Source organism: Squalius cephalus (genome assembly GCF_949319135.1).
Source record: "Squalius cephalus genome assembly, chromosome: 1".
Classification (NCBI taxonomy): domain Eukaryota; kingdom Metazoa; phylum Chordata; class Actinopteri; order Cypriniformes; family Leuciscidae; genus Squalius; species Squalius cephalus.
Window position 1 is genome coordinate 16,532,074 of NC_137122.1, and position 26,000 is coordinate 16,558,073.

General features: G+C 39.3%; 2 protein-coding genes across 2 annotated transcripts in view; both read right to left on the reverse strand.

Annotated features, from left to right (window-relative positions):
- The window catches only part of LOC307163978 (L-asparaginase 1-like), a 45,003-nt gene that overhangs the window by 12,038 nt on the left and 6,965 nt on the right, over window positions 1-26,000 (reverse strand). Inside the window, exons 3-8 of the mRNA XM_079880325.1 lie at window positions 6,271-6,403; window positions 5,895-6,006; window positions 3,574-3,685; window positions 3,140-3,265; window positions 2,476-2,559; window positions 1,712-1,838 (exon numbers count right to left, since the gene is read on the reverse strand). Coding sequence (XP_079736451.1) covers window positions 1,712-1,838; window positions 2,476-2,559; window positions 3,140-3,265; window positions 3,574-3,685; window positions 5,895-6,006; window positions 6,271-6,403 — 694 coding nt within the window. The remainder of the gene's footprint in view (window positions 1-1,711; window positions 1,839-2,475; window positions 2,560-3,139; window positions 3,266-3,573; window positions 3,686-5,894; window positions 6,007-6,270; window positions 6,404-26,000) is intronic.
- Window positions 11,283-25,760, reverse strand: LOC307166010 (uncharacterized protein; the record flags this gene model as incomplete). Its single annotated transcript, XM_079884109.1, has 7 exons — window positions 11,283-11,318; window positions 11,620-11,912; window positions 12,164-12,281; window positions 12,450-12,648; window positions 12,892-13,949; window positions 15,477-15,736; window positions 25,622-25,760. The coding sequence occupies 7 exons, from the start codon at window positions 25,758-25,760 to the stop codon at window positions 11,283-11,285; spliced, it is 2,103 nt and encodes a 700-aa protein (XP_079740235.1).

Consider the following 26,000-nt stretch of genomic DNA (forward strand, 5'->3'; position numbering starts at 1 on the left):
GCATGGTTATGTGGTTATGGTTAATACTTTTGCACAGTAATCTGACAATAAATGTGGCACACCCAGATTTTCAGATGCACACCCAGAGTCTCTTTTCTGGCTACGCTACTGGCATCCACTGTTGAAGGCTTCAGGCTCGGTAATCAAATCAAAACTCTTTCAAAATGCAGCTTTTCCTGAAGTATTGGGAACTTTTAGTAACTCCGCTCCAACTTCTCCCTGATGCTCTGCATGGTCTGTCACCTAATGCATTGCACGCGCGTCACGTTACTCGCGTGATCGCATATTGCGTTGCATATTTATAATATTATCAATATAACAATATTTCATACAGTAGCTCTGCACGTATATTATGGGCACGATGAAAGGAGAAAAGCCCGAGTCAGAGACCGAATTCGATGAAATAAATGAGCCCGAGTCCGACCAAAGCCCAATCTGTTAAAAAAAAAAATAAATAAATAAATAAATTGACCCGACTGCTCCCAAAAAGTGACAAAATAACTCCAACATTTTCCTATTTACATGTTGTGATTTGTATAGTCACAGCGTGTACAAATAACATGGTCACATATTCTCATAGCACTGCTAACTTGGGCGGAGTGATTTGCTCACAGCGCCTGAGAAGCCCTGTGGTGAGGAGCAGAGTTCACTCAGAATTGGAGTAAATCACTCCGCAGAAGTAACAGTGCTTCGTCTTCTGAGAATAGTATGTATATGGTTAAAAGATGGTTGTGTCTCATGTGACCTTGTTATTCGTACACGCTGTGACTATACAAATCACAACATGTAAATAGGAAAATGTTGGCGTTATTTTGTCACTTATTGGGAGCAGTATGCTAGCTGTAGCCGTTTACCTCCAGTGTTTGTGCTAAGCTAGGTTAGCGGTGGGTGCGTCAGACAGAGTTACAGCACGCGCGGAGATGAAAAAGGTATGTATGGACTTATCTAACTCTGGGGGATACGGTGAATAAGCTAAAGTCCCAAAAAGTCGAAGTGTTCCTTTAATAATTTGTGCATTGTTAGTACATGTATACTACGTATACATGTTAGTGTATATATATAGTGTAGTGTATATATATATATATATATATATATATATATATATATATAAATTCACTATGGACCACTTTTACAATTATTAAAAACTACAAAGATATTTGAGGGGAAAAGGGGGGGGGGGGGGGGGATAATACAAATGACAAAAACACAACAGAAGTACTGAAAATGTAACTAAAATATAAAAGAAAATGTAACTGGAATATATATATATATATATATATATATATATATATATATATATATATATATATATATATATCCACTATGGATATTTCAATAATGTTATCGCATCCTTTTTGGAGCTTAAAGGGATAGTTCACCCAAAAATGAAAATTCTGTCATCATTTTCTTTCTTCCGCTGAAAACAAACGAATGTTAAAGAATGTCTGAAGTTAATGGGGCCCATTAACTGCTTTGTCACCCATATTCTTCAAAATATCTCTATTTTGTGTTCAGTAGAAAAAAGTACTTCATACAGGTTTGGAACAATTTGAGGGTGAGTAAATGATGAATCCATTTTTGGGTAAACTATCCCTTTAAAAGCCTCAGTCCTAAATAATTGTACGTAATTGCATTGAAAAGAGCAACTATTCTATAAATAGACCCACATGGGACTAAGAATGTGTATAAATGCTATCAGAACAGGAATCACTTTTGATGTCGACTTCAGCGATGGCTAACGGCGGCAGGTTTGGTGAGGTAAATGCGTCAAAGCTTCCAGAGTCCACTTTGGTGACACGATTGCCCCTGTACAGCTTATGATGAAAATACAGGCAAACCTGTGAAGAAAGACGCATTTCTTTTTTTTTTTATAACAATAATAATTATTATACAATTATTACAATAAATTTATTGTTATTACAATTATTGTACAATAAAGTATATTTATTGAGCTTCATTAGCAGAAACAAAATGTACTTCAAAACTTTTAATCATCTCAAAGGACACTTAAAACCACATTTAATCAAATATTATTTTCTGTATTTTATTAAACTATCTTCCATATTTTCAGTCTGTGAGGGCAGTGTTTCATAACACCACCCAAATGTTAACGCAAAGAAAGAAGGCGTAACCTTTATTCTCGCTGTATGTCATGCCATGTCGTGGAGATGCTGTGTTTTGCGTTGCAAAAGCCAAACTACTTTGTTTGGCCTTCCAAAAGAGGACACAATTAGAAAACCGTGCTTAAGATTTATTTACAACACTGTTCCAGAACAGTAAAACCAAAATATTCGACTGTGTGCTGCATATTTTTCATGTTTCCTGAACCTGGGAGAGTACAAGTCCGGCTGTGCACAAAGGCTGATTCTAGAAAGCAATTCCATATTTGCATGTATATTCTGGCGTTTCTGACACACATGGCCTGCAAGTATGTTTTCATTTTTTAAGAATTTGCTACTGACTATTCAAACTCACCTCAGGGATGACATACTCTCCTGCTATCAACAGCGCCCCCAAGAGGTTCTCCCTCCCATCATTCCTCCTCTCAAAGATGGGCACCTGCCAACATACATGATGGTTGTGATGCTAATAGTGAAGTTAACATGATACTTTTTTGATGAACACTTGTTAATATTGGAGGATATACACTTTATATATATATATATATATATATATATGGTTTGACTCAAAGTGAACTCAAAGATCTAAGACTTTTTCTATGTACACAACAGGCCTATTTCTCTCGAATAGTGTTCACAAATCTGTCTAAATCTGTGTTATAAAGAGCTTTATATATATATATATATATATATATATATATATATATATATATATATATATAAAAAATAATTAATTTTTTATTTTTTTATTTTACAACAAAATTAATCATCACTGAGCTTACTGAAGCTGGACTGTGACGCTATTTTCTTCTGGAATTCAATTTTTTTTTTTTTTTTTTTGCATTATTTTCCTGTTATCTCTGTAAAGCTACAATCTGTATTGTAAAAAGCGCTATATAAATAAAGGTGACTTGACTTGACTTAACTTTAAAATGCTCTATTTGTGCAACACAAAGGTGAGTATTAATGCATTAATACATTTAATTAATGCATTAATAAATCAATTTAAAATGTGTTACCTGTGAGCCAGTGAAGATGACAGGCTTTCCCAGATTTTCACACATGAAGGATAAGGCAGAAGTGGTGTAAGCCATGGTGTCTGTGCCGTGCAGAACTACAAAACCATCGTATCGATCATAGTTTTCCTGTGAACACGAGGAAAAACCTTTCAAAATCTCAGAAATGATTTTTGATATACAAATTTTAAAAAGTGTTGAACTGACTGATCTACCATCAAAAAATGTGAAGATTACCTTCAATTACAAAAAAAAAAAGGTTTAAATAAAACAAAATATCAAAATCAAAGACTATCAGATCAGTTCTGTTCACAATCAGTATTTTCAGTCATGTCTAACTTGTACTCAACAACGTGACCATTTCAGTCTTATTTGCAACCCAGAGAAAAACAAAGAATGCAAAAAACCAAACATAAAGATGGTTAAAAAGGAAGCACCTCAATGTCTTTTCCAATACGGGCCCAGTCATCTTTATTCATATTGCAGGAGTCGAGGAGGGGAGAGTACTCTAAAACTGTATATTCAATCCTCTTCTTCTGTTTGGACTGTCTGGTGGGGGTGAGGGGGTGAGGGGGTGAGGGGGTGAGGGGGGTGGGGGGACATAAAAGCACAAACCGGTCAAAGGTTTGGACAAATTACTATTTTTTATGTTTATGAAAGAAGTATCTTATGATCATCAAGTCTGCAATTACTTGATCAAAATACAGAAGAAATAATAATTTTGTGAAATATTACTACAATTTAAAATAATGGGTTTATATTTTCTTATAACCTTATACTTTTTTGAGGATTTTTTGATGAATAAAAAGTTTAAAAACAACAGCATATATTTAAAGTAGAAATCTTTTGTACCAATATAAACTACCATTCAAAAGTTTGGGTTCAGTAATTTTACTTTCTTTTAAAAAATTTTTTAAAAAAATAATGCTTTTTTTTCAGCAAGGATGTCCTAAATTGATAAAAAGTAATAGTAAAGACAGTAACGCTTCAGATTACAGTACTGCATAATTAAAAACAAATTTACAGAGTAACTTTCGGTAATTATACCTATAAAGTAAGTATAAGGGAACAATATGTAAAGTTTTGGGAATAAAGGGGTAACAACCAGATGAATTAACAAATAATTTGTAGGCCTACTGTAAGTATTTTAGAACTAAGGGGTACTGATTATACTATTATGACACAACAATCTTACATTTGTGAGCAATTTAGCAAAAAATCATACACTGATATCTTTTAAATAAAAGTGCACTGAAAACTAAAACCATACTGGGGAAATATACTCTTGTTCCATGTAGTTACAGGGTAAGTACAATATAAATTCATACACCCCAGTCAACATGTTGATCTCACAGTGATCTCTCCAAATGATCACAATGTGAGTCACTGTGATCTAAAAGTGTAACCTCAAAGCGCACTCACTGTGTGCTCGTATTATGGCCACAATATGAGCTCATCCCAGATAGAAATGTTATTGGACATGGACTCCAACGTCGCTCAGACGTCAAATTTTGGTTGAAAATGAAAATTGGGTTGACGTCTAAACATTTGTTTGACTTGTTTGAACATTTGTTTGAACTCCACAAACAGCATTACCAGCTTCACTTATTACAAACCAGATTTACTTCTGTCATATGTGTACAAACATCCTTATTGAGATTAACAGAGGTTTATATATTGATGCTTAATTGAAAATAATAGTTTGGGTTGATGTCATCACCATTATGGAGATCAGTGTTTGCTTTAGCTGGCCAGTTTGACTCTTGATGTTTTAATGTTTTCTCTGGTTGCTGGAACTGTTTGTTATGGCAAGAACAGTAAGAGAAAATGTGATCAGATGATGTCAGCTTCTTGATGATAACGATATAATCATCATGTAGTGCTCTGATCAGCTGATCTCTTTTAGACTACCATGTGTGTTATTAATTTAATATTATTGATTACAGTAATGTTTCTACAGCATTACGTCCAACAGCGTTTTAAGAAGAACATCTGTAAAAAAAATGTATATATATAAATAAAAAAGAACACTAAACATTTTGAACGACTGTTTCATTTAGACACGTTGTCGCAAACCTAACTAGAAAACTATTAACATTCTAGAAAAACTAACATCAAATAGTCAAGGCCAAAGAGCCCAACTACAGCAAACACTGATCACCATAACGGCGACCAAACCAAACTATCACTTTCAAACTTCAACATCTAAACCAGTTTAACCAATTCAGTCCTGTGTCTGCTGGGAAGCTTCTCGCTAAAACTTTATAAGAATGTTGGGGATAATGTTCTATCAATGTTATCACTAAACATGTTTAAAATGTTTTTAGAGAGTGTTATCCTACCTTTTAGAAGAATTCTGGTAACAAAAATAAAATTAGCTACAGAAAACATTACAAGAACATAACATAATGCTCTCAAAACATTCATAGAACAATAACATTTCTAGCTGGGATGAGCTCATATTGTGGATATCATATAGTAGCCTATATGATTGTGGAGATCATACACACAAATATGCCATTAATTTTGGAGGTGTTGTCCTATTTATTGATCAAGACAATAGCTGCAAAATTCAAAATTAATAATTATTAATTCATTATTAATTAAAAATATAATAAAGAAATTATTGAATCTGTCTTGTAGGGGGAGGATGGAGAATGATGTATTTCCTTATTTGAGAATAGACTTAAAAATTTAATGATTCTTCTTTGTTTGTCATCTAAAAAAAAAACTGTAAAAAAACTGCGTAAGAACTTACGGCAGCACCAGCATGTCCTTTTCCAGTCTCTTTTGTTGTGCGTACTGCTCATCGTGCAGAATCGAGAGTTTGCGTAGAGTTTTAACAAAAACATTAGGTTCTGGAGACAAAACTGTAAATATAGAAGAAAAGCCTGTAAAAAGTTATGAACAAATGCACCAAATTGATACACTGTAAAACCTTGTTATAAAAAAAAAAAACTACTCCCATTTGAACTACCCGCTCTTAATCACTGTTTTTTTTTTTTAATACGAGATCAGCAAACAAATAATCCCATAAACATGTCATAGCATAGCCGTGTCATAACATATTAATTTGTATATCATATGTGAAGCCTCATGCAGGCAAGCGTGTGAGTTTTGCTGATAGTGTTTACCGTTTTCATGTTCCATCATACCAATGGTTCCTCCGGTGTTTATGACCAGGACCTTTGTATCCCTGACATGATCCCTGGAGTGACCCGCGGTGGTCAGGCTGACAGATTTCTGCAACTTAAACACAAAACTCGTCTGAAAGGAAAAGGGGGAGGTATTGCTGTAATTTACAGTAATATCTTCAGAATTACTGATAAGTCTAGTTTAAAATATAATTATTTTGATGTGTTGGTGCTTAGTGTAACACTATCTAGTGTAAATTATAAATCACGTTTGAAATTTGTGCTGGCTACTGTATACAGGCCACCAGGGCACCATAAAGATTTTATCAAAGAATTTGCTGATTTTCTAACAGAGTTAGTACTGGCTGCAGACAGGGTTCTAAATTAACACCCGCCAACCCGCCAAATGCGGGTTAAAATTGATTTTGTGTTATGAGGGAGTGTTCTAATCTGTGTTTCGTTGCAGTTTCCCTGGTAGCTCACCTGCAATCAATGGGTTAATTGGTGCCACCTGAAGGGAGCCACTTAAAATCTTGGACACATGCTCTCACTCTCTCTCTCTCGTCTTGCAGCCAGCACTGCAGTAGTAGTGTTTCTGCTTCTACAGTCCCCTTTTCTTATGATGTTTTATTAACAAAGTTCGGGAGGAGCACGTTCAAATAATCAAGCAATCAATCAATCAATCAACTCATCAAACAATTACCATGTCTACCCTATCAGCATGAGAGGAAGCATATATATATATTCACTCTGTCAACTCACCTAACTTCCTTGACAGTTTTCAGCATCCCTCCACCACCCCGACTCCTCACTCTTGGCTTGTTCTTTCACAGCCAGGAATACGGGGGGAGTACTCTGGGTTCGGGCCAAATACCGAGCCCGGAGCCCTCTCCTCGGACAGCACGCCAAATACGCATTTATTCTATCTGACTTATTTGTAAGTGTGAACTCGTGAATTAATATTAAATAAACTTTATTTTGATTGGCAGATTTTTGTTGTTGTGTCCTTTATGTTGCATCCCTAGAGCCAGGGTTGTAACAGCGGGTGTTAATAAAAACTTACTAGCCAGTTTGGCCGGTGATGCATGAGGCATTACATGCATGATACATAAGCCTCTGTTCCGCTCTGTTCTCGGTCTTTTATCCCCCTGGCAGTACTTCCTACATTTCCCATGAACACTGTGGCGTAATGCTACGTGATGACGTTTCATAGGCCCATTGGCTGCACGCAGTTTGCAGTGAAACCAGCGCGAGAAACCATGGAAACGAACGGACACAGAAAACACAAGAAATAAGACGAACGGAGTTGGCTAGTAAAGTAGGTTAATTATTAAACGAAATGCGGCGGTGGTTGGGACAGACTTCTGGGGACGAGAAGAGGAACGAGGCAGGGGATGAGGAGGGTATCGCCAGAGAAACTAAGAAAAGAAAATTTAATGCCAAATGGCTGACGGGTCGTGAATGGCTAGTGTTTGATCACAACAATGTCGTCATGTATTGTCAGGATTGCCGCATGTACGCAAAAGAAAAAAACAAAACAAACAATTTCGTAGTAGGATCTAATAATTTTAAAGTAGAGGAAGTAAAGGACCATGAGAGTTCCCGAAGTCATTAGGAGAGCCTAAGGATTAAAACTGCCAAGACAGGTCATATTGAAGAGAGCCTTGCTGGGAGAAGCCTCGCTTTATTGAAGACGTCTGAGTTGGATAAGATGCAGCTACTTTTTCGAAATGCTCACGCCATCGGAAAGAAGGGCAGGCCTTTCACTGACTTCGCATGGATGTGTGAGTAAGTGAATTAACGTTACTATTTACATGTTTCAGAAACAGTGCATTTAATACGATTCAAAGTGCTTCCATAGACACAGATGAAACTTTACGTTTCAATGTTTCAATCAATGCTGTTCTGAGGGCCAAAGCCAAAGGGTTCCTCAACATAGGCAAGGATGGTGGAGTGCTCAGGTTTTGCTGCTTTCTCCATGACACCATCTATCAACTGAGCAACCTCTCCAAGTCACTGCAGAGGTCAGTGTCAACCCTGGCTGAAGCTCAGAGCTGCCTTTCCTCCAATCAGGCTGTCATAGAAAAGTACAAGTCAAGGTATGTATTATATATCCTACAATTTATGATCACTTCTAGATTTAGTGATGTGAACAGTGGTGTCCTGCAGGCTATGCAGCTGACCAGTGTTGTAATGTAACGGAGTACAAATACTTCGTTACTGTACTTAAGTAGAAATTTCACGTATCTGTACTTTACTTCGTTATTTAAATTTATGTCAACTTTCACTTTTACTCCACTACATTTCCTAGATAAAATGTATACTTTTACTCCGCTATATTTCCACTAAGCATCTTCGTTACTCGTTACTGCAAAATAAAATCAGAAGAAATGTGTGCGACTACAATAAGGGAGGTTTGGCGAATCACTGCTCCTAGATTGCAGTACGCACGGCGCGCGCTCTATTTCAGCGTAATGCTTGTTTGTTGCCATGCCAAAGGAGGAGGAAGCACAACTGAAACCGCCATGGAAGCACGAGAACCTGCCGGAGGACCTGGAGCACGTTTAACTTACAGAGCTGCCAACTCTCACGCATTCACCGTGAGACACACGCAATTGACTTTTTCCACACGCTCTCACGCCTCACATCAATTTTATCACGCACAGAAAAATCGCGAAGCAAAGAGGACGACCGACAGACTAGACAGAGCAGGTTACATTATGATATAAAACATTTTTTTTTTTTTTTAAACTCAGATTATGTCAATTTTATTACGAAATTCAAAAAATAAATACTGTTTTGGCGCTTGTAAATGTTACGTGACAGATGACAGATCCCTAGCTCAAGTGAACCGATCATCTGTAGGCTACTAGCTAATAGTAAAAAAAACATGAATACTGTTGAAAGATACAGTAGGCCTATAACTTACCGAAATGTTCCTCATACATAATATCGATCAATAAGTGTTTTTCATCAGCGTGAAGAGGTCAATAACATAGCTGGAGGACAATTATGTCACATTTACCTCAGGAAAGCCATTTAATAATAGGCTATAGCACAGTTGGCAAGACAAAAAATAGCTATAGAGAGTATTTTGCTAAATATGTGTTCTATATTACATATTTATTATATTTTTACTTATATCATTAAAGTTTTTATTATAATAAAAAAAAAACGCATTCTATTTAATTATTTTTAACCTTAAATAATAGCCTACTACAAGCTAGGGCTCTCTGTATGTTTACAGCATTAGGGGAGTTGTTGTTTTTTTTTTTTTTTTTTTTTTTTTTTTTATTAACGCAGATCTTGAGTAGCCTACCTAATATTTATACAAAAGAGTCAATATTAAATCAAATCACAAGTGAATTGAATTGAAATAATAAAAAAGCGTAGCTTACCAGAAATTATAAACATTGTAACATGTCACTAAACCTAATAAAATTCAGTTTAATTACAAAAATGTTAGTGACAATCACAATACACTTATTGTGAAGCAATTTTTTTTTTTACAGCTAAAGGTTCATGCAGTGGGAGATAAACGATAACACAAGTAGCCTACAGTACAGGCTACACATTCCCTCCAGTTTTTCGCGATTCCGTGATCGCTGAATTCAACGCATAATCAAAAAAAAAAAAAAAAACTTTTACTTTTACTTCAATTACTTAAGTACATTAAATATCAGAAAATTACTTTTGATACTTAAGTACAGTATATATCAGATACTTTAAGACTTTTACTTAAGTAATATTCTAAAAGGTAACTTTCACTTCTACCAAAGTCTTTTTCTAGTACAATACTTGTACTTTTACTCAAGTATTGCTTTCTAGTACTTTATACAACACTGCAGCTGACCAGTTTCCAGTGCTGGCCAGAGGCAGACACGAGTTCAGGTTAGCAATTCAAATGTAATGAACAAATCTTTACGCATTTTATGTTTTAATACAACTGCTTAACTTTATATTAATGTTTTCCCCATTGTTCTCAGATTTTGGTGATGAAGAGGTAAACAAACTCATCAGTCACTTCCGACCTCTTTTACTGTCTGCTGGAGTGGATGTGGAGTTGATCCATGATCAATGGACAATTCTCAAGTCTGAACTGTACACAGCAGGATTCAGCCAAGGTACTTGGAGAATGATGTTTGAGGAAAAAAATTCATACTGATGTACCTTATCAGTAGCATTTTTAAACAAGTGCTTGAAAAGTTCCCAAGCTCTATAGAAATGTCTATTATTGTAAGACTGTTTATCAGGAATCAGAGTAATTAACATTTTGTTACAGGCACAATCCAAATTTGAATGCCATCTTTTAATAACTAAAGTTGCATTTGAAAATGTATAATTGTTTGCAAATGCATAATGCATATTGTCTGTCTCACCCTGCTACAGGAACCTTTGAGAAGACCTGGCCTACTGTGAACAGAATGCTGCACCATCGGTGTCCTGATGTCCTTGATCTTTGTGATGCTCTCCTCACCATCCCTGCAACTACAGCTGACTGTGAAAGAGGGTTCAGTGCTATGAAGCAGGTAAAGAGTGACTGGCGCTCACGCATAAAAGGTGAGACCCTCTCTGACCTCCTTAAAACCCAGTTGTGCTCACCTGACATCAAAGACTTTGACCCAACCAAAGCCATTGACATCTGGCATGCTGACAGTTTGCGCTCACACAGGCCTGACCAGTGTTGTATAAAGTACTAGAAAGCAATACTTGAGTAAAAGTACAAGTATCGTACTAGAAAAAGACTTTGATAGAAGTGAAAGTTACCTTTTAGAATATTACTTAAGTAAAAGTCTTAAAGTATCTGATATATACAGTACTTAAGTATCAAAAGTAGTTTTGCGATATTTAATGTACTTAAGTAATTGAAGTAAAAGTAAAAAATTCTTTTTTTTTAAAAAAAGCAAGCGGTTAGAACTTTGATTGTGAACTTTATTGTGGCTTTCTTATAGTAAAGCATATTCAGGGTTCCAACTTCCCATATCTTCTTAATCTCACTCATCAAATCAAAATTACAGTCTTTTCCAGGACTTTTCAGGCACAATTCTCTTAAGTTCAAAGAACAAACAGCATATTTTTAGAGCTGACTTCAAAGAAAAAAAAACAGAAACAGAAATTTCACTTTTGTATTAACTTATAAAAATAAATAACTTATTTGTTTAAAAAAAAAAAAAAAAAAAAAAAAAAAGACCTGCTGGTAGGGAGAACATTTTGGTCATGTGGTATGAGTATTTGTAGGGCTTACTCCCCAGGTCACCATCTCACACACACACATTATTTGAAACTGAAAAGGTGTTTGTTCATCTTCAAAAGAAGCTGGTTCTCAAAGTTGGCAGAATTCAGTCTTACTCTTCTTGGACTGAAGACAAGTCCTGCGATGCTAAATAGCCTTTCACAGGCCGCTGAGGCAGGTAGAGGAGTGTTCAGCTTCACAGAAAGCTTGCAAACTGCTGGGAAGGACTTCAGCAAGTCCATGTGATCTGATGAACAGGCCAAGTACCCATCCAGCTGTTTGGCGCCATCTTGTATTTGAGACGACTGCAGGGCAGAGAAAAAGTCATCATCTTCAGACGAAGTGGACCTGCTGCCATCGCCTATCTGCAGTGAGGGCTCATCCAGATGCTGCCTGATGTAGTCAGTTCCTGAAATAGTGTGGATAAAAATATGATTTATACAACTAATGCAATCTGCCATGACCCCAACACAAACTTTTGATTTAAGATTTGTTATTTTAGTTTGATGTACTATCCATGCACCTATAATTCAAGGTTTCTTATTAGTACCGAGGGTAAATTTGTTGTGCAGCAATCATAATCTTGATTTGTGAATTGCCAGTATGACAAATTGTGAAAATATATACAACAAATTTTTCACTATACCCATGATATCTTACCCGTTTTGATTGTGGCTTCATCCTTTGTCCACATCGTGCGGAATTTCGGAAGCAGAATCGCAGCAGCGATCAACTCTGGTTCTCCTGACATGTGGCCAAAACGGTTAATGATTCCCACCTGCAAGGCAGGTTATTTATAGCACATTTCAGCAACAAGGCAATTCAAAATGTACTTTACATAAAACATTTAAGCATTGAGACAAAGTACCAAAGAAACTTAAATATAATTAAAATTAATCATTGAAGAGTTAAGGCAATAGAAAATAAATACAATAATAAAAGTTACCTGTAGAGCATTCACCAAAGGCTTGCAGTACTTCAGTGGCAACTTGACTCGGTCAAGTTTGACAGTGAGCAGGTTGATGGTTGGAAGTAGCCACCCCATCATGGCATTTGCTTCTGCTTGCAAGATGTTGGTAGCCTGGGCGACAGGGCTCATGACAGTGGCATACTCTGCGAGAAAGGCGAGTTCAGCTGGATTAAACCTGTTGAAAACAAAACACAACAACATTGTTTTTATAACACTGTAACCATTTCATTGGATTCATCAAAATAACTGCTGGAAGAGTAATTCAGTAAAATTTACCAATAATAAGTGGAAGTTGGGATACAATGTGATGTAATGTAAAGTTATTAGTGTCCACGAAAGAATGGGACAAAGAAAGACATTCCAGATGTTCGATTATGATGAAACAAAACATAAAATAAAACACATAATTCCTACTTACATTGGAAGCTTTAAGTCAGTGCAGATGACTCTGATGGTCCCCTCTCCCTTTTCTTTAATTATTCTCAGCAGTCTTTCCACTGCCAGGAACAGGGAGTTCCACCTGGTGGAATTCGGGCGCAGCAGCTGGAGGGAGCAAGCATCTTCAACCATTTCGGCTGCAAGGGTGGATTTTCCACATTTGTTCCAAAGTGCACTACACTTGCCAAATGTTGAACGATACACTTTCTTGTACCCCTCATTGGATGTGGCTTTCATGGCATCAACAGTAGCTATTAGGTTGAGTAGATGACAAGCACAGCGCTGGTGCTTTGGGAGCTGGAACTCTAAACCATCATCTTCAGTCAGAAGTGCTGACACATCAACACACTCCACTTCTTCATCCCCTTCTTGATCTTCTTCTTCCTCTCCTGGTTGAGATGCACTGTCATGATCACCATCACTTCCAATGGCATTATTGTTCTCATCTTCACCAAAAATGTTGAACGCTTTTATGAAGTTAGAGCCATTGTCTGTTGTTGTTCGCACAATCTTCCCCCGAATTTCAAATTCAGAGTGGATGTCATTCAGGGCACTTGCCAAAACATCAAATGTGTGCGAACCTCTCAGCTGTTTACAGGCTAGGGCTGCTGAGCATCTTTTGAGACTGTTGGGGTCAATCCAATGGGCAGTAACACCAATGAAGCTCCGCCTTCTGACAGACCAGCAGTCGGTGGTGGTGGCAATATGGTCAACTCTCCTCATGGCCTCAGTCACAGCCCTCTTCATTCCCCTGGAGGCATCATCAATCATGGAGCGCAGAGTCAGACGTGACATAATTTTTGCATTAGGCTGCAGTTCCTTCACAAAATCTTGAAATGGTTGTTCTTCAACAACATGGAATGGCCGGAGTCCTTGGACCACATAAGTCACTATAGCTTTGTCAATGGACCTCTGAGACACAGTCCTGGTGTTCACCAATGTGGTCTGCTTGATGCTGGTGGTGGGAGTCTCAGGAACCCTTTTTCTCTTTGTTGATGTAAGCTCTTCATACTTTTTGAGGTGGTGTACATGCTTTCTCTGTATTAGAGGGAGAGACATTTAATGAGCAACTTTAGCTACAAGATTTAAAAGTCACACAACACAAACAATTGTCATTTGACTGTTAAACATTATCTAACTCGTTGTGTGGCAATATAAAAGCACTGTGACTTTGCAAGCGTACATTCACAATTTATAACATTAGCCCAACATTATCCTATAACCACTGAGTTTTGAGTTAATTAACATAAAAATAAATCTCAAGTTTGACAAAACGTTTGAAAGTCCCTCTGAATACAACGCAAAATTAACAAAATATCAAATTTTTTGCGATCCTGCATAATTTAATCCTAATTTAACCCCAAAATAATCACAAAAATGAAAAAGACCTCACAAAACATTCAATTATAATCACCCAATTGAAATATCTCTAGTTTAATTAAAGTTTCAATGCATTTTTGCGTGGATACAGATGTTGCGGAAAAGGGGAAACTCCTTTTCCTCGATTTACTGAAGCCTATAATGTAAAACGTATTTTGCAGCTGCACAGCTAGCAGTGAGTGTCTGGCTTACTCATTGGCTGTGCTGCGGCAACTGCACATCCAATGGCGCGGGCGCCTCTGACGGGTGCGCCAATGAGCTAGCATCACGCCATTACACGTCAGAGCCCGCCATTACACGTCAGAGCCCGCCAAGGGGGCGCGGCCTTAGCCTTTTACGGTCTAATATTAGTCCCCGAAAAAGCCATTTTAGCAGGTTTAACGACCGAAGTGACAACTTGCCAGGTTACTATAGTGCGGCCGGCTACGCAATACTCGTTCCCTAGTCTCAGGGAACTGAGGTCACGATAGTAACCGAGTAATTTACACAGACATGTACTTCCCCTTCGAATGGTCACTTCGTAGTAGCTATACGCAGTGGGGACGCCATGCAAAACGCTGCGCTATAAGTAACTGGTTGCCTTCTGCAGCTCAGGACCCCTCAACTCAGGATTTACACACAGTTCTACAGTATAAATTACTACACCTGCTGTTAATAGTTACATAGGTCAGGTAGAAAAATTGCCCATAGGTTGTCCTGATTATAAAATATAAAAATCACACTTTTTTAAACAATTTTCTGGAAATTACCACCACAAAATAAGTAATTTTGATCGCAAAAATCACAAAAACAAATCGTGAAATCCTGGAGGGACTGGTATGATGCTTTTGAAGACGTTAATAGCCCTTAACACTTTCTTTCTAACCTGCCACTGATTAATGTAGCAGTTTTCAAAAAATATTTCTCAATCTAACATTAGCCTACCTGAGGAAATATTCGGCCTGGCAGTTATGCTATACCATAAACAGTTAAGCGCAGGAGAAAATCAGCGGTGTAACGTTAACATTAAAGTTGTTGACGTTAGTTAAACGTGCGCCATGTCAGCTAAATAATTAGCAATAGCAATGTTAACAAGCAGACGTTAGCCTGGCCACCACGTTAGCCAGATATCATACGGCTTATGATAACTTATGTTGAATCACATTGACATTGTGGATTTACCGAATAACTATTAATTTAACCTACCTCAATGTGCTTCTTCAGGTTGGACGGTGAGTTTTTGAATGCCAAAATTTCAGTGACTTTCGGTAGGCATAAGAGGCACTTCATCCGGTAGGAAGAATCTTTCATTCCAATGTACATAAACATTTCTTGCAAATACGGCCACGGGTGTACGGCCACGTTATCTTCTTCACCACTATCGTCAGGGTGGTCGTCTATGATAACGGGAGGTCCTCCAGTAGGTGCTCGTGCTTCCATGGCGGTTTCAGTTGTGCTTCCTCCTCCTTTGGCATGGCAAGAAATAAGCATTACGCTGAAATAGAGCGCGCGCCGTGCGGAGCGTGCGAAATGCAATCTAGGAGCAGTGATTCGCCAGACCTCCCTTATTGCAGTTGCACACATTTCTTTTTCTTTTTTTCTTTTGTAGTAACGAGTAACGAAGATGCTTAGTGGAAATATAACGGAGTAAAAGTATAAATTTTGTCTAGGAAATGTAGTGGAGTAAAAGTGAAAGTTGACATAAATTTAAATAGCGAAGTAAAGTACAGATACGTGAAATTTCTACTTAAGTACAATAACGAAGTATTTGTACTCCGTTACATTACAACACTGGGCCTGACTTTGTGCGCAAACATGGAACTAAAGGAACAGAGGGTGGCTCAGATTCTGATGGCACCTCTGAAGAAGAAGAATAGCTTTGAAGACATGCGATTCAAATGATAGATAGATAGATCCCAAACTTGAAATTAAATGTTTGCACTTTCTGTGTATATTTTGTTGTATTGTACTTTGTGTTTTTCATGCCAGCAATTCTAATAAAATAACCAAATGCATTCAGTGGCACTCATAATTTCTCTTATTTTCACCGGAAAAAAATTGGCTAGTGGATATTCTGATTGGCTGGTAACTTTAGAAAGTTACCAGCCACATTGGCTGGTGATCAAAAAAGTTAATTTAGAACACTGGCTGCAGATAAAGTCATAATTGTTGGTGATTTTAATATACATGTTGATAATGAAAAATATGCATTGGGATTATCATTTAAAGACATTCTAAACTCTATTGGAGTTAGACAACACGTGTCAGGACCTACTCGTTGTTGAAATTCTGCAGCAGAGCGATGACATCTCAGATCATTATCTAGTCTTGTGTATTCTTAATTTAGCCAAGGCTGCAAAGCCGACTCAGTGTTACAAATATGTTAGACATATCACTTCTGTCACTAAAGATTGCTTTATTAATGATCTTCCTGATCAGTTTCATCATCTCAGCATCCCAGATAGCTTAGAAGAACTTGATATTGGAACAGAAACTTTTAACTCTCTCTTTTCCAGCACTTTAGACACAGTTGCTCCGTTGCGCTTAAAGAAGATTAAAGAAAATAGTCCAACGCCGTGGTACAACGAGCACAACGAGCAAAGAGAGCAGCCAGAAAAATGGAGCGTTGCTGGAAGAAAACAAAACTTTTTTTTTTGTTCATTTAACCATCATCACCTGATCACATTTCACTTTAGCTTCCTTTGCTACTGCAAATGTGCTTAACAAACACACTGTCACAGCAGCCAAAAAAGACAAAAGATTAAATCAGAGTTAAGATCCCAACTAATGGAAACACTAATTACTGTTATGATGACTTCAAATGAAACACATTAGAGTTAAACCCCTGTTAATTCTCAATAAGAACTTCAGTAGAAATCTGACAGAAATAAAGTCAGTCTGGTTCACTGATAAAGTGAAGCTGGTAATGCTGTTTGTGGAGTTGTTTAATCCTCCTCTGCTGAGATCTTCAGAGATTTAATGTCTTCTTTTATCTTCCGTTGATTTAATCTAAGACTGTGTCTGAAGTCAGTTGTTGTAGAACTTTCCAACAGGTGTAACAATTCTTTTACACATATATTACAAGTGATGGATTGTATTATTATGTTCTGGAGTATTTGAGAAAATAAGTGTGTACACTTACCGCCTTTTTCCAAATACAGGCATATTTATGTTATATTTCATATATGTTATAATCTTACAGGTTTATTTTATTATCATAACTGGTCTCCGGACTGTGTGTCTGTGTATGCTTAATTAGTCACAGTGCGCAGGCGTCTCGCCTCTAGGTTTCAGTTTCATTTAGTTGATGGTCAGGACTGGTAGGGGAAAGTGGGGTGAGTTGTGCCAGTTTTTACTCAAAGTGACTTTAACCCAGGCCCTTTGGCACAAATCACCCCAGACACACAAGTTTGAAAAACTAGCATGATCCAGCAGTTAAGAGCTAACATCATGCTAACTGTATAGACTCATTGTGTAGACTACTAAAGCACTAAAACGTGTGAAATGTTTTCAAACTTGTCTGTAATTGTTCAGACACTACAATCAAAAAACCTTAATCATAGAAATTTTACTTTGAAAGGGAAAGAACAGTTTTTTTGCACTAAAATGTGCTTAACTCTCATGCCATGTGTCTCTCTTCTTTGGAGGACGAGTAAAAGTGATTGCTTTTCAAAATTATGTGGTCACATGACCAATTTCTTTTATGGTTTTCCAGAAACAAGGGTGGAACTACTTCCCCCCTGGCACAAATCACCCCACTCTCCCCTACGCCTTGTCGGTGAGTGACTATAAAGAAGAGTTAATATCACATGATTGTGTAATTTCATTAGTTAATTCTGGTGTTTTGTGTTTGTGTTTTCATTGCAGGTTTACAACCTAAACTAACTCTCTAACTAATATGCTATGTAACGTCACTAATATCCAGCTGACAGGCTAGCGGTAGCATTCAGGCTACCTAGTTTGTGGATAATTATTGTGTTTGAGTAAAATAAAAGCTCATAAAGTGACTCGAGTTGTATCCGCCGTACTTGTCCTGAAACCCTTCCAGTTGGGAGTTTATTGAGCTATATTAGGTAGCTTAGTAGAAAACTGGACAGTTGTAGTTCTTGTGTTTCTGCTCATCTCTTTTTCTGTTCTCTTCTTTCCTTCAGTGATTCTGCTTGTTAACAGGCTTATTAAGGCTGAGATGACTCCATATTTAATATAAGGATTTTCAGTCAGGATTTAGACCGTACCATAGTACTGAGACTGCTCTCATCAGAGTCACAAATGATTTGCTCTTATCATCCGATCGTTGTTGTATCTCTCTATTAGTGTTACTCGATCTTAGTGCTGCATTTGATACCATTGACCACAAAATTATTTTAAATATACTCGAAAATTAGGATGGTATTAGTGGAATCGCACTAGCATGGTTTAAATCATAGGGGAGAGCGGGGCACAACCTAACGCTTTTTGACTTTCTCAGTTTGTGCAAATCTACTTATGGTTCAGAGTATTTATTTTTTCCCCACATTAATTTCCCACATGTCAAGTACAATTATGTGTTTTTGTTTTATTAATACAGTATATACTTTTTTCTTGATATAGCCCGAAAGAATGGAAGTGAAATGTGACAACATGCCGCATAGGTGGGGTACATTGTAACATGTGTGGGGCACATTGTAACATGACATATGGCAGCTTAAAATGTTATCTGATCTAATAAAAAAAATATACAAAACAAACTAAAATATTTTCTAAATAAAATACAATTAAAAAACTTTTTCATATAAAAAAATGGCAATTTTTAATAATTAAATAGAAACTAATTTTTGAGTTTTGACTACGAACACATGAAAACACAGCTATACAACATAGTTCAAAACAAATAAATAATTAGTAATTTCTGGACATTGACTCTGTCTTTATTCACCTTTTTCTCACGTTTTCTCAATAAAATTAATAAAAGTATAGAATATAATAGCATATTTCTAATAGGGGCACATTGTAACGCAGTGTTACAACATGCCCCTGCCTGCACAACTGGGGTTTAAACCCTGCTAGTGTCTTCTGCTAGTTAGCGAAGCATTAAAGAACTATCTCAACTGTTAAATAACATCTTGGAGATTAAAATAATATCAGATTTGTCTTATTTTAAATAAACACAAAAAATAGAGATGAAAAATTAACTTAAGTAAGAAATTTACTTTTGCTATGGTTTAATAAATGTCTATGGATATCTTCTAAAAAGAAAATAATTTTGGCGGATTTTATTTTTCTATATAGTGTTGATATGGCAACTAGTAAATAAACAAAGTTCCGTCATCCAAACATGTGCGGAAGTATTTAAAACAAACGTGTTACAACTAACCCCGCGTAAGGTTGTGTCCCGCGCTCCCCTACTTATCTGACCGTTATCAGTTTGTGGCAGTAAAAGAAGAGATGTCTTATCGATCACAAGTTCAGTATGGCGTACCACAAGGCTCAGTACTAGGACCGTTGCTGTTCACTCTGTACATGCTACCATTAGGACATATCATTAGGAAGCATGGCATTAGTTCCCTTTCGAAAGGGAACTCTACACTACGTCAGAATGACGCTATGGGGAACGCCTCAGGCGTGACAGGTGTCTGAAATAAATATTAACTCACGTCAATCATGTTGACCGGCGACAGCCCGTGCATCATCAGCTTGAATGATGAGCGCGCGACCTGGATGTATAAAGGGGAGCCTTGCACACATGACAATATCTTTTCGTCTTCAGGGACTGTTTGTCTGTTTTGAGAATATCGCTGAAGCGCGCGGGAGGCTCTCGAGAGAGCCTCTTGTGCAAACTGTGAGCGTTTTTCATTTAAAGATGCTCCGCTCTCGTCTGACCCTTTTCTCGAGGGAGGAGGGTTCAGCATCTGAGCCCCGTGGTGCACGCGATTTGTGAAACAATACTGTTTGGGTACGAGGCGTTCACAGCAGTTCCTGAGGGTGCTGACAGTGTTCATTAAAGGGGGGGTGAAATGCTCATTTTCACTCAATCTCCTGTTAATCTTGAGTACCTATAGAGTAGTATTGCATCCTTCATATCTCCAAAACGTCTTTAGTTTTATTATATTTATAAGTTAAAGATTGGCTGTACCGAGTCTTTCCGGAAAAAAACGAGCGGCTGGGGGCGGGCCGTGTGGGCGGTGTGCTATAGCTGTGCTAACTGATCTAACAACAACACAGAGAGACATTTGAAGTAGTTTACTCACCGTGACTGCTCGATCCTTAAGCATTAGACGATCTGCAAATAAGTCGATCTGGGCTTTGTTTATAAAACAATCATCGTCGAAATGCAGGGAACAAAGAGTCGTGCACAACCTCCGTTGATGCTTCGAAAAAACAAACTCCATCCACTATTCCCTTAACGCTGGGTTCTTTGGGAATCTGTGCAGGGTTGTCTTGCCCTGCCAACCAAAAACCCACTTCTTTGGTGACATTGACTTCCCTAAAGCCGAGCAGAGCGCTTTGAGGTAACGTACTGCTTTCGCTCTCTTCTCTCTCTGGTCTGCGAGTGCGCGCGCGGCCGCGGAGAAGTGCCCTTAGGACCCATATAAGGAAATTCCGCTCTATCTTACGCAAGACAGAGCCATACTCGAAAAAAACTTTCCGAAACTTGTGACAAACCGGAAGGAGTATTTTTGGAACAAAAATACTCCTTCAAACGTACAACTTAACTTTTGAAACTTTGTCCATGTTTAGCATGGGAATCCAACTCTTTAACAGTGTAAAAAACTCAGTATGCATGAAACAGCAATTCACCCCCCCTTTAAGGAATATCTCGGCGCGCGTGAGAAAGAAAAAATCCGTGCGCTGTCGGATGTTTCAACCTCGCACCTGTTGACTTTCTTCTCGAGGGATGAAAGCCAAATATATTTTAACGACTCGTTCTCGCGCTTGCCGAGGCAGTGTGTAGATTACGAGAACGTATAATAAATATTAAAACAGTATTGTCTGGTGATTATGGCTGCATTTAATTCTATGAATTAAAATGATGGAATATTATCTGACTTTTAAGAAGTTAGATATTTAGTAATTCAGCCTATCATCCAGATCGCGTTATCCAGTGTTTTTGGCTGCATTTTAATTGAGGAATTAAAATGATGAGCAGCGAACAAAAAGAGCAGGTGTAATTCTGGTCTTTTTGTAAAATGTGAAATTAACATATTTCTGTTTCTTTTCAGACCACGTCTCCTGTTTTAGAGTCTGGGGCAAAATGTTTTGGGTAAGAAAATCTTTAGATTTACTTTTTCGATGGTCAGGTAGTAGGTCTTAACAGGCCTCCTTGACCATACAGTCCCCATTTTGCAACCGGACAGCGCTTGGGCCTCCCTGAGGTGAGCTCCCAGGAATTGACTGTCAAGGAGTAATGTGGTTATCAGGTCATAGGCCTCACTAGGCCTTCCTGAAAATGAGCTCCCACATACTGTGGTTGAATATGAGCTCCCACATTCTGTGGTTATCAAGTTATAGGCCTCACCAGGCCTTCTTGAATATGGGCTCCCACATACTGTGGTTATCAGGTCATAGGCCTCACGAGGCCTTCCTGAGTATGAGCTCCCACATACTGTGGTCATCAGGTTACAGGCCTCATCCGGCCTTCCTGGTTATGAGCTCCCACATACTGTGGTTGGATGAGCTCCCACATACTGTGGTTATCAAGTTATAGGCCTCACCAGGCCTTCTTGAATATGAGCTCCCACATACTGTGGTTATCAGGTCATAGGCCTTACTAGGCCTTCCTGAGTATGAGCTCCCACATACTGTGGTTGAATATGAGCTCCCACATACTGTAGTCGCCAGGTTATAGGCCTCACCAGGTCTTCCTGGTTATGAGCTTCCACATGTCAGGTTACAGGCCTCACTGGCCTTCCTGAATGTGAGCTCCCATATACTGTGGTCATCAGGTTACAGGCCTCATCCGGCCTTCCTGGTTATGAGCTCCCACATACTGTGGTCACCAGGTTACAGGCCTTACTAGGCCTTCCTGAATATGAGCACCCACATACTGTGGTCACCAGGTTACAGGCCTCACCGGCCTTCCTGGTGATGGGCTTCTACATGTCAGGTTACAAGCCCATCCGGCCTTCCTGAATGTGAGCTCCCACATACTGTGGCCGCCAGGTTACAGGCCTCACCCGGCCTTCCTGAGTATGAGCTCCCACACACCGTGGTCGCAGGTCTTCCTAGTTATGAGCTTCCTCATGTCAGGTTATAGGCCTCATCCGGCTTTCCTGAATGTGAGTTCCCACATACTGTGGTCACCAGGTTTCAGGCCTCATAGGCCTTCCTGAGTATGAGCTCCCACATGCTGTGGTCGCCAGGTTTCAGGCCTCTCTGCCTTCCTGAGTGTTAAGCTCCCACATTCAGTGGTCACCAGGCTTCAGGCCTCCTAGGCCTTCCTGGTTATGAGTTTTCACATGTCAGGTTACAGGCCTCACCAGGCCTTCCTGGATGTGAACTCCCACGCACTGTGGTCGCTAGGATATAGGCCTCACTGGTTGTGAGCGTCCACATGTCAGGATGCAGGCCTCATCAGGCCTTCCTGAATGTGAGCTCCCACGCATTGTGACTATCAGGTTACAGGCCTCGTCTGGCCTCCTGATCATTGGTTCCCACATGCTGTGGTTCCCAGGTTATGTTTTACGACAGGCGCTACCCTTTCAGGCTATCTCCCACATTCTGTGGTTACAGGCCTCATTAGGCCTTTCTGAAGGTAGCCCCACATTGTGTGGCTGTCAGGTTACAGGCCTCTCCGGCCTTCCTGATATGAGCCCTCATGTACTGGAGCTCCCCACATGAGGGGGTCATCAGGTCTTAGGTCTCAGTAGACCTTCCTGGGTTTGAACCCTCTCTTACTTCCCCAGTGTTCGGATCAAGCACTGGGTAGACCCGTGGATTGAGTGGACGACTTCCGTCGTTTCTTGAGGTTAAGTCACACTCTCTGGGAGATCCCATCTCTGTGATCCGGAACTGAATGGTTTCTGCCAGCTTTACAGGCCTTCAGTTTCTGGATGCCTTATCCAAGGCAACTTCCAGAGGCTCTGTCTTGGACAGACAGGCAATGGCCAGACTGTGAGTCTTAGTATAGATCACCAGGCCAGCCTGGTGGCATTTCAGGAGGCATGCTCCCCTGAATAGTGACTGGCTGGGAGTCCCTTGGGTCCCCTAGCCACACTCCCTAGAAGGGACCCCTTCTATTGGAAGTTGTGGTCCTAAGCCTTTGAGCTGGCCCAGATATACCCCCAATTAACTATGTTCTGGCAGTTTCTTGGTTCATTAGCTTGGGCTATGACCGGTAGGGAGTGCTGTCACTGACAGCCCGATGTGACCTAAGGGTGAGTGGTTCCAGTTTTTCTGAATTACTGGTTCGGACAGTTGTCACTGCCTTTGGGCATGCACTCCCCTCAGCATGGTGGCGTTGGTATATCGTTCCCCATAGCGTCATTCTGACGTAGTGTAGAGTTCCCTTTCGAAAGGGAACGTCTCAGGTTACGACTGTAACCTATGTTCCCTGAGAACAGGGAACGAGACACTACGTCTTCCTGCCATGCCTCGGGGCCTGCCTGCAACAGTCCCTTCAGACGATAGGATATTGTCATGTGTGCAAGGCTCCCCTTTATACATCCAGGTCGCGCGCTCATCATTCAAGCTGATGATGCACGGGCTGTCGCCGGTCAACATGATTGACGTGAGTTGATATTTATTTCAGACACCTGTCACGCCTGAGGCGTTCCCCATAGCGTCATTCTGACGTAGTGTCTCGTTCCCTGTTCTCAGGGAACATAGGTTACAGTCGTAACCTGAGACGTTTTCACTGTTATGCTGACGATACTCAGATCTATATTTCTTCACGCCCGGACGAAACTTACCAATTCTCGCGGAACTCGCAAGGCATGAATGTATCAATGCTTGAAAGCAGACAAAGATAGGCATAAGCAGGTTAACCAACAAAGTATATTGATAACTCAATAGTGAAATCAGAAAAATGGACACTTATCCGAGGGTCCTTGATCAAATAGTCCATGCGTGAGAAGTATTGCCCTTTAGAAGGCTAAAAAAACACAGATCTCTTTGGTTTAAACAGGATCCCCTCACATGCATGCTCCTGTGCTCTAACCTGGCTTGCCTTTTCTACTACAGAAGAAAAGAAAAGAAGAAAGCTCAAGGTACTCTCCTGTCAAAATAAAAGTCCATTTTGCCAAACAGAGGATGTTTCGGCACCAAACATAAAAGTCCCACATACAAAAGATAGAGAACTTCAACTAGGGGCTGCAATCAATTGAATCATAACTATAACTTTTTACAGTATTTTATCCTCATTCACATTTGTAAAATAAAGTATGTGTATTTCTCTTAGCCCTAATATAGCAGTTTCACAGTTTAGCTCCCCAGTACTTGAGCGAGCTCTTAATGCATTATAGTCTGTAGCGACAATGGCATCTGCTTTTCAAATTAAGGAATCATGTGACATCAAAACACATCGTCAAATGTCCTTGCTGGTTAATAATTTCCCCAGAGGGACATTTGAGCCATAAAGAGGACCCTGTTTAAGAATCCTTTGTAAAACCCCCATTTCAGCATGGACTCCCTGTGACTTTACAACCTCATGACACACACACACACACACACACACCCACACACACACAAAACCTCCTTTGAGTACAATTTCATGTAGAAATATGGCTCTTGAGTGTATACCTTCCGATATGTATGTGTGTGATTAGCTTTGCTTTATAATAGAAGTGTGGTTTGCTCGAGTATAGGTTTGAATCCTAAATGTTCATTGAAGGGAATTCCTCAGTCGTGTCTTGTTGTAACCCTGCCTCAGACCATAAAACTTTACGACCCAGGAAAACAGACATTCCAGCGAGTCACGTCCCAAACGCACCACACACACACACAGATTTCCCATTGATTTACCCACATAGGACATTACCAAAATGGTGATATATTTCTGAGGTGCCTTTTGTTATGACCATGTCATATTGGGGTGTCTACAATTTTGTCATGTGGTAATCAAAACTTTAAATGTGTATAATTCTGCATATCTCCTGTAACTTCGCATTTCTACAACCTTCATGTGATGTGTCTGATGTCTATGGAATTCTCTCAATATAACAGAGCCAAATTCCAATAGCAGAATGCAGTAATATACATTGTTTACACATTTCATATTTCTGGAACTGAAAAGCTTAAGTCAACCACCCCCGTAACTCGAGCCAGGAGATCGTTCCAAACGAACAAAGGATCTTCCCGCTAGAAAAAATGTCGACAGCTGATTCGTCCTCCACGAAGAAGGGGGCGGAACATGGGACACTGATAAAAGTCCAAACCTTCAGTTTCCTCCCTCTCTTCTCTCATCGATCCTGCTGATCCCACTTCCTCGCTTCTCCGGTCCCTGACCTCCTCCTCCTTCTCCACGTGCAGTGCTGCTCCAGCTGGACAGGCCTTGCCTTGGCCTCTGGGACACATGGCCCGCTTCATGTAAAAGCCTGCCGTCTTTGCAACCAAGATTTGCAACCTCTCCCGTCCCGGGAGACGAATCTAACTTTCTCGGTAACTTAAATTCAAGTAAGCCTTTACATCGTCTTGCGAAACGACCCAGAAGACGAAGCCAGACGCAAACCAGCCGGACACGCGCGCCTCTTTTACAGCCTCACCAGAAAGAGCACAGAATTCTGCAAGTATATTGAGTTGATAAAAGCTGTTTTC